The following is an 8997-nucleotide window of genomic DNA, read 5'->3' as shown; positions in this document are numbered from 1 at the left end:
AGAGAATAATTGATATTATTAAGGGATCCTTTTCCTAGTTGCAATGGGATTGATAGCTAGAAGATTTGACTTCAGTTTCGACTGATCAGATAAGTTCAACCGGGCTTAGATCAATTAAGTTTGTTGTACTCCTAACTAATTTAATATAATGGATAAACCCAATAGAAGGACCATCTAGGTAGGCATTGTATATAGACAGTTAACAGAGACCCAACTTATTTATAAGACTTCAGACATCAATTTGACTTATAATTCTGACCACCATTATCCATTTACAAACAGAAATATCTCCTAATTAGGCAAAAAAAAAAAAAAAAACGGCGAAGAACCTTGGTTGGTTACAAAAAAACAGTTCTAATTCTGGGAAATTACCTGCCTATTAGTGTGCAGAAGCGTACATTCCTACCTTCCAAAGAGGAAGAAGAAAGAAGACAGCAAGCAATATTGTATTCAATTAGGTTGGACACCATATTTCTCTATTTGTTGTTTGCGACAAGCCACAAGCCATTTGTCAAGCAATGAGATATTTAAGAATTGATATCGGTTTTGCTGCCCATGCAGTACAGATGTATGGCCTATCTAAACCTAAACGCTATTGTCCATTCGATGGTGGCGGCCATACCTAAGGAGTGGTGAGTGGTATCTCACAACCGCGCAAAAGAAGTATGGGGCTTTGGTCCCATGAGGGACTCTCTCTAATTCACGACAATAAATGAAAATGAAATCTTTTGAACCCAAAGAAGGTGAAGGAGACAGGTGGGGGACCCCAGGGAGAGGCCCTATCCAAGGTCACTTCAGCATGGGCTGCTTCCTCAGCCCCACACCATTCCTGTGAGCCAAAACCCCAATCACCCACCTAACCCGACACTGCCAACAACAAGGAGCCCTAACAAAGAGTTGGGTCATTCCAAACACGCCCCTATGGGTCCTTCCCCCCACCACCACAGCTGTCTTTCAGATACAAGTACCCTCCTAGGAAACAACTTATACTTACCACCTAATATTTTTGCCACTCTTGTACTGCTTACACCGGCATCCGTTGATCATGGCCGCACATCGACTTACCTATGAACATTTAGATATATGTTATGGGTTTTATTTTGCTTTTTTTTTAATATATTGCATTAATTGCTCAAGGACCAAGGTCATGTAGTAAAATTTTCTGCTATCTTTATTTCAGCCTCTCATTTTTACTTATTCATTTGAGTGAGAGAGAATTAAAGATTGCAAGTTCTAAAAATGAAAGGGTTGACAATGTTTGGAAACCATCATATCTTAAAATAATTAAATGAGCATTGCTCTCTATCCCACTGAATTGATAAGAGGAATTGAAATCCCTTTTCTACCACCTCTCCAACCCGAGAAAATTGAACATTTTGCCTCAGAAATGAAATAAAAAAGTCCCCTTCATCCCCCCCTGGCCCAATTCCAAACCAATATTAGTATTGCTGTATTGTTATGATATCTAAACTTATATTTTAGTTAAAGATAAAATCGACTTGATCCGAAACAATATACAAAGCAAAAAGTTGCGTCGTGGTTGAACAGATAGCAAGGTGCTTGCAAAGCTAAAAACTAGGCTGTAACTTTTCACCACGAAACATCCAGAAGCAGCTAGAAAAATATCTGACAAATAAAACGAAATCCCGTCACCTCTCCAAATCCTAGTTGCCACCCTAACCTCTTGCATGTTTGCCACCTAAGCTAATCAGATCCCTAATATTTTTGTTTCTTAAGCATGGATTTCGGACCGGAAATCCCGTTATTATATTAGGTTAACCACGTAGGTTACATGCATGATTGCAGTAGCCGAAATATTCAGCTCAACATGGGAAAAAAATTCAAAGAAAGGAAAATATCACAATCCATCGATTTTGACTTGAAAAATCCGAGAGTGGATCACATCCCATCAATTCAAAAAACTTACAAAAAGTCAAAAAAGGAAGAGACTCAAACAAACTTAAAACAATACTGAATTTAAAAGACAATCAAGAGCATGAAACAATAATCAGATGAGCAAATATGAACCGAATCACATATATATACGTTGGAGAAAGATTATATATATATATATATATATATATGTACGGCTGTTTCATGACTGTATTTACACTTGCAATTCTCCTTCCATTTCCGTTATCGTCATCGTCATCCTCTCTCTACATCAACAGCTCATTGACCCACCCAAGGTCAGGATCAGGATCACAAGCCACGCCGTTCCCATTGAGATTCTCATAACCTCCGATTTGTTTGGTTGCGCCAAAATATTCTCCAGACTCAGAAGGGCTTGGCCTGGAAGGAGATAGAACAAACTGTTGCTGATCTTCCCCGTTCAAGGAAGCATCAAGCCAGGAGATGTTTTCGTTCAGGTTGTTTCCACCAGCCATAGGTGAAGAGACTTCACAGAAATTCATGGTCTCCAAAGAACTCATCAGCTCGTTAAGCGCATCCTTGTAACTCATCATTTCAGTTCCAAACTTACTCAAACGATCACCGTATCTGGAAATTGGTGAAAACCCACTTAAAGATGCTCGCTGCTTGACAGGCGACAAAGGCGGTGACAAAGATGGTGACCTTGACAAATGAGACAAACCTAACAGAGTACTCGTAGGAGAAGAGGTAACAGAGTGACAAAACAAACAGCAATGGTTATTCTTGTTCATTGGGGAAGAGCTGCAAGAACCTGAATTCTTGTACTTTGGAGATCCATCGGGCAACAAACGAAGCTCACGAGATGAGTGAGCAAAAAAACAAATCTTGCGCTTGCAATTTTTGCCATCCTTGCATGCTTCAGTTCTGTAGCGGGTAGGGTGTAGCCAGCACTCGAATACCCCATGAGCGAAGTCACAGTCATCCCCACGAGGGCAACCACCACCTCGGCGGAAGTCAGAGCAGACGGTGGAGGAGTAACGGAAGCGGAGGGGGTCACGGCGGCGGGCTTTCTCGTTAGGATGAGCAAAGGGACAATCAGTCCAATCGTGGCTCCTGCTCCTGGTGCACCTTCTTACCTTGAATTCATACATGCGGAAATGGTCAGTAGCATAGGGATCAGCGTCATTGTCTTCATCTTCAGCGTTATTCCTGTTGGAAGGGAGATATTTCTGAAGGCTGCCTTCGAAGGGAATTTGCATGGTGGCGTTTTCTTGAAAGTGATTATGAGAAAGGAGGAGTTTCCTTGGAGGAATCTCAATGTCTTTGAAAGGTAACTGCGGGTGAGAAGGCTGCAACTTGTGTTGCTCAGCGCAAGTGGAGCTCATCTTTTCTTGATCTGGGGAAATGTGCTAATGGTTTGGATGTTTATTGACGAGGGAGGGCATGAAGGAAGTGTTGAGTGATAAGGGAACAAAAGGGTTTGGGAGGGGCTTAGATATATAGGGCGGATTAAAGAGGGGAGAGGGGGGGGGGAGGGGAGGGGAGTGTCAAAGGATGGAGGTAAAGGTATGGGTGAAGCGATGCGTGGCTGCATAGCATTAGGGATCAGCATGCAAAAAGGCATATGTGGCAGCCTCAAAATGCACAGCACGCAAGATCTTGCTATGTGTTTGTTTAGTATTGAGAAATCTGAGTGGGCTTTGTATTTCACGTTTTTTTGGGGGGTTTTGATGAGCTGACATGATCGTGATGGTTTTGGAATTTTGGGATCGAAGAGCCTAACAAGTGGCACAGATTTGTCAAAATTAATTGAGTTACCTGCATTCCTTGAAATTTAACCTCTTACTGCCTTTTTGTTATCGACACTTGTAAATGATGGCCCATGTGTCTTGCCTTGTAGTCATGCAACCATGAGGTGGAGAATTTATGGTTACTTTTGTACCGATCTCAAGTTTAGGTAAATATCCCTGAAAACCCCTTTTTTTATATTCAGCAAAAAAAAGCACGAGCACAGGCTTTGAGGTTTGAGACCGAGGGTTTACTTTTTATTGCTGGGTGGTGATGTAAATCGATCTAGAGCCCAGAAAGTCCTGCATTTGGGACTCAAATATTCTCCTTCTCGATCAAAACAGAGAGGCATAATAGAAAGCTTTACGGCAGCGCAAAAGGCCTCTTATATTCCTCTGGAAAGAAAAATACTCGGATACATTTAACCCGTCAAAGGCAGATTCTATTTCCTTGTATGTTTTTAACTTTAAGATATGGTGAACGTTTCAATATTTAATTGGGCATTTCTCCTATTATAGACCCGGAGTTTCTCGGACCAGAAATTGGGCCAGCTGTTTTGAAGCTAAAACAGGGCCCAGGCCTAAATCTGGCAATTAGACCAGCTGTGCCATAGTCTACAATTCTCAGGACGTATGTCATTTAACTGTCTCTTTTGCTGTTCCAGGATTCAGGCAAGAAGCAACTCCACAGATTGCCCAGAGAAGGATAATTTTTGCTACCAGACAATTGCACAAAAAGTGATGAGATAAGATGAATTTTGGATATGGACGCCATCAGATAATTGTCAGCATCCTTAAAAAACCTCAGACGGGCTGTTAAGCGTTCAGAAAGTACAGATTTGCCTAAACTTAACCTAAGCTGTTACTGCTGAGTAAATGTAAAGTGCCCAACACATCTGATAGAATTTTCAGTACTCCCTTCCTCTGCCTGACAGAATTTTAGCTATTATGTATATGGACTATATATAGGAGACTATGAATACAAGTATACAAATACCACAAGTTCGATATCTTTTATTTTCTTTTGTTAGATATGGGGTCTTTTATAGGGAAGGCTTGATTAGCAAATCCAGTTGACTAAATAACTCTTTGAAAGCGAAGTGTTCAAACTTACCAGCCTTATCCTTGGATCATCCAAACCGCTCTCAAGCTCTTAGTAGCTAAACCAACCAATGGGGACCTTGAAGAAAGGTGTAGCATTGAATTATGCACCTATTATATAAGGCTTCCACGGAATTTGCACAAACCCACTTGAAAAACGTTGCCAAAGTAAAATAGATTGTACAATGTCTTCAGAATTATCTCATATTTTATCCATATCCTACAATTTTGATAAGTCTTGAACAGCAGTTCCAGAAAAGTGATCAAATTCAGTGCACGGATGATCCTATTTCCCCACAGCATTGAAATCAGGACAGCATCCCATTGTGAGAATCATTAAGAAATCAAAAAGAAATTCAGGCAATTTAAGGAATCATTTCAAAAATCTTCGGTTAATTTTACATGCAACAGTTTTATAGCAGACTTAAACAATCACCAAGACTATATAGAGGGCAAAAAACTTTGCATGGTATACACATATTCAGCTATTAATTTTCTCCATTTAATTAGGGAGAAGTATGGTACTTATCCAAAGAAATCTCATTGGAACCTTACAACAATGCAAGAGATGTCATCTTTGCTCTTCTTAGAAACTGCTGCCTCTATCAAGAGCTTTGCTGCTGATTGAGCATCCTTTATGTTTTTGATAGTGTCCACTGCTTCTTGGTTTGACATTACCTGCCCAGATATTGGATAAAGATGAGAAATTTAGAAACTCGATTACATTAAAACTTGAATAAGACAAATTAAGAGTTGAAAATAAAGACCAAGCAGTTAAGTAACTCTGATTCCTTTAATAGGGAAACTAGAATTGAAAAGCAAATAACCTTCCATATCCCATCACTGGCCAGAATAATGAACTCTACATCATCACCAATTGCGACCACTGTCACGTCAGGTTCTGAGCTAAGGTGTAACTTCAAACTCTTATCACCAAATGCCCTTGCTACAGCCAGCTGCCCATCAACACGTGGAACATCCCCTGTGAGCATCAGATAATACATGTTATTTCCATTTTCCAGGTACCGGACAAGCCAGTTGCAGTTCATATAGCATATAATATGTTTAACAACACCTGATAGTTGATATATTACTTTAATTAAAATTTCCCATACTTGCAATAACAAAAGCAATGTTTAAGCAGGATAGATAATCCCCAAGTCCAATTACTAGTTACATTCTGTAGTTTTCTTTGTTATGTGTCTAAAAAAACATGCACCAGAAACTTCGAGCTTTCAAAATTAACTTTCTTTCGCATGTGAAAGTGGAAACGCTACTATACAGTTCTAGCTACCTGGAAGGTTTGATACAAAACCGCCACGGCTCTCAATCATTCTCTTCTCCTTGCTTGGCTCATGATCAACTGATAGTTGTTCTGCCACACCATTCTTGCATATTACTGCCCTAGAATCTCCTACATTTGCTACTACCAGTTTCTGACCATTGATAAGTATTGCTGTCACAGCTGTTGACCCTCCTCTTCCTAGAAGCCTTGTTTTATCCAATATTTCAGCATCTGTTGAGTGATAAGCTCTTCTTATTGCGTCCTCCGTTTGGGTCCAAAAGTCATGCTGCTTATGATTAAGAAACATACATTAAATAGGGGATCCTGTGGATTTAAATAGCTAGAAAATTGCAGAAAGGAGTAATAAATCTAAGGGCTGCAAAAGTATCATATGTTGAGCATCAAACTAATGTCTACCTCTTTCAAGATGTTATCAAACAGATGGTTCTGTAAGTACTTTGCAACATCATGGCCCAAATGTCCATCAAAGATTGCAAATAAACCTAACTCACCATCATCTTTTTTCTTAAATTCAGAAACTACATAATCTTCCATGTCATGATTGGATTTTCCCTTCATGCAATGAAAGCCATGCGTGATATGCTTTGACATTTTGCTTTTCCCTTTCCCTGTGTCAGCCCCAGATGAAAATAGCCCAGCCTTCAACTGAAAAGAACACAACCCAGTTAAACCACATAAAAAACTTTTACCTGAACACAGTTCTTTAAAAGGAAACTTCAGGCTAGGAATTCCACTCACAATGATCTGTTACAGATTTTAACATGTGTTAATCTAAACCAAGACAAAGATGAGTAATCCAGTCAAGATTTAACTATGCTTCAAGACTTGACACGTCAAGATTTGATTTCAAGTAAGTCAAGCTTTCATTGCAAGTGCCAATTTATTTCACCATATCTTCAGCTCTTATTTGTGTATGTAATTTAATTTGAACAAAAAGAATATTCTACTCTTCTACAATATGACTGTGCTCTAGTGCCACAAATTCCATGAATCAAAAATGGTCTCTTAGAAACTAAACATGGAATCATCTGGATTGATAAGCCTTCTTTTACAGAAGACAAAATGCAACAACAAGACAACATTGTAAAATCAAAAAATAAAAACAAAAAGTTCACATACACTACTATGTATTTATGACTAATATCTGTCTGGTTGATTCAGGACCGAAATAAAGTAATAAGCAAATTTATGCTACAATCTTACTGTTGTCACGCTAGATATTTTCTGTTTACACATGAAAGGTAAACACTGTACCTTGTTCACAACATAGAATAAGCAATAAATTATTTGGGAGCAGCATGGACATTTCCATCCAGAGAAGCATAATGGGACAATAAGATTGCATGTAATAATTAGAGTAGATCCCACTTTCAAGAAACAAAAACAAATGTCTCCCCTTGGATACGGAGGAACATAAAGAAGCTCAAGAAAAAGTGCAAGATTGAGTTTCAGATGCCATTAACTATTTGCATGACAGATGTAACAAAAAGATACTAGTCTTGTGGCTGAGCACGAGACAAAGGAAAGTTAAATGTTTTATCCAATCCAAGTGTCACTAGGTACTGAAAATGGCTGCACTTGGATCCTGGATCATTTGATTGGCCTAGGATTACACACACACGTGTCATATGCATATATGAGCATTTCACAATAGCCAACAATAGATTTCTCTCAGGCAGGAGTTTCCTTCATGACAGAAAGAGCAGCAGCGAAAAGCTTTTCAAATAAGATGGCAATTGTCTTCCATGCCAAGGGCAATATTGAGTGTTCCACCAATGATGGTTCCATCACAGTTATTGGAGATTTATCACTCTCATTAGCTTGTTTTGATTCACTACCATCTTGATAAACAGACAATATACTCAAACTACAGCACTCTACGACTTGCAACAACTTTGATGATATGGTCCAAACAAAAATGAACAACCCTCCTTAGAATGCCAAATTTACTTAATACCTTTACTCCCAATCTACAATTATAATGAAATTGAGCTTTTCCGATGTCAAGAAGAAACTTTCGTACTATTACTTATCAACACACAACATATTTTGGCACCAATCTCGTTTTCAATCCAAAAAACAGCTCATACAGTTTTGTTTTTAAGTTAGCTTAGGAATTAATTTTAAAAAATACCTAATGTAAGTACAATTCTTTGAAATTGAGAATAACCCAATTCAGCTATTGCCCCAACTTATCCAAAAAAAAAAACCCATTAAAATTACAATCTGGAACTCATCAGTCAATAGAGAACAACTGCTGCAACACCAAAAAGGATACTCTGCTTTTATGCATTAACTCTACACCAAATGCAGAATAAAAAGCAAAAACACAGCAACAAGTCAAAGGAAATGAAACCCATTTTAAAAACCATTACATCAAAGATTAAGGGAAAAAGCTATAATTTTCAAGTTTCCACTGACCTCCTTCATTTTGTGAAGAATCTCTTTTCCATGCATGGTGTTCTTGTTTTATTTCAGCACACTACAGCACCAAACAATTTTTTTTTTTACACTGAAATTTCCAAAAAATAAAAACTAGAAAAAAAAACAGAAGATCACGAATTGATTCAGGAAAAGAAAACCTTCAGAGAAAGAAAAAAGGCAGTTATATAAAGAGGGAGGGGAGGAGAGTTGACCGGTGAATAAGTGACCTACGTGTGAGATTAGCATTTCGGCCCCGCGTGTTTTGAAATGAACGCGTTCTTGCCGACGACTTTTCTTGACATACTTAATTTCCACTTTTTAATATTAAATTGATTTCTCTTTTCTCTGCTTTCTTATTCTCGGCTACCTAGCTGTCAGCCCCGTCACTGTTGTGCTTTAGTTTCCATAGAAAAATATAAATATAAATATAAATAAATATATATATATATATATATTTATATAAATTGTAGCTGGTAGCTGGATCTTATTTCTCTTTTCTTGCAAAGT

The 8997-nt window shown here is 38.4% G+C and overlaps 2 protein-coding genes across 2 annotated transcripts; both read right to left on the bottom strand.

Annotated features, from left to right (window-relative positions):
- Window positions 1–1957: 1957 nt before the first annotated feature.
- Window positions 1958–3374, bottom strand: SOM (Zinc finger C-x8-C-x5-C-x3-H type family protein). Its single transcript, XM_021429471.1, has one exon. It carries the CDS (start codon window positions 3255–3257, stop codon window positions 2160–2162), a length of 1098 nt encoding a protein of 365 aa, XP_021285146.1. The 5' UTR covers window positions 3258–3374; the 3' UTR covers window positions 1958–2159.
- A 1722-nt stretch (window positions 3375–5096) lies between these two features.
- Window positions 5097–8660, bottom strand: LOC110415606 (Protein phosphatase 2C family protein). The gene is made up of 5 exons (XM_021427311.2): window positions 8488–8660; window positions 6463–6711; window positions 6055–6331; window positions 5588–5742; window positions 5097–5438 (listed from the first exon to the last, which is right to left on the bottom strand). The coding sequence occupies exons 1-5, from the start codon at window positions 8521–8523 to the stop codon at window positions 5301–5303; spliced, it is 855 nt and encodes a 284-aa protein (XP_021282986.1). The 5' UTR covers window positions 8524–8660; the 3' UTR covers window positions 5097–5300.
- Between the last annotated feature and the right edge of the window lie 337 nt (window positions 8661–8997).

The sequence above is a fragment of the Theobroma umbraticum genome, unplaced genomic scaffold, assembly GCF_002168275.2.
Source record: "Theobroma umbraticum cultivar Fairchild unplaced genomic scaffold, ASM216827v3 scaffold_30.0, whole genome shotgun sequence".
Taxonomy (NCBI): domain Eukaryota; kingdom Viridiplantae; phylum Streptophyta; class Magnoliopsida; order Malvales; family Malvaceae; genus Theobroma; species Theobroma umbraticum.
Note: the sequence above shows the minus strand (reverse complement) of the source record. Positions and strands in the feature narration are given on the sequence as shown.

Bases quoted from the DNA above. Each gene is read 5' to 3' on its own strand.
- LOC110415606 (XM_021427311.2), bottom strand. From the start codon at position 8,523: ATGCATGGAAAAGAGATTCTTCACAAAATGAAGGAG. The intron at 6,332-6,462 runs GTAGACATTAGT...AATCATAAGCAG, and splicing joins TTGATAACATCTTGAAAGAG to CATGACTTTTGGACCCAAAC. The intron at 5,439-5,587 runs GTTATTTGCTTT...ATATCTGGGCAG, and splicing joins CCAGTGATGGGATATGGAAG to GTAATGTCAAACCAAGAAGC.
- SOM (XM_021429471.1), bottom strand. From the start codon at position 3,257: ATGAGCTCCACTTGCGCTGAGCAACACAAGTTGCAGCCTTCTCACCCG.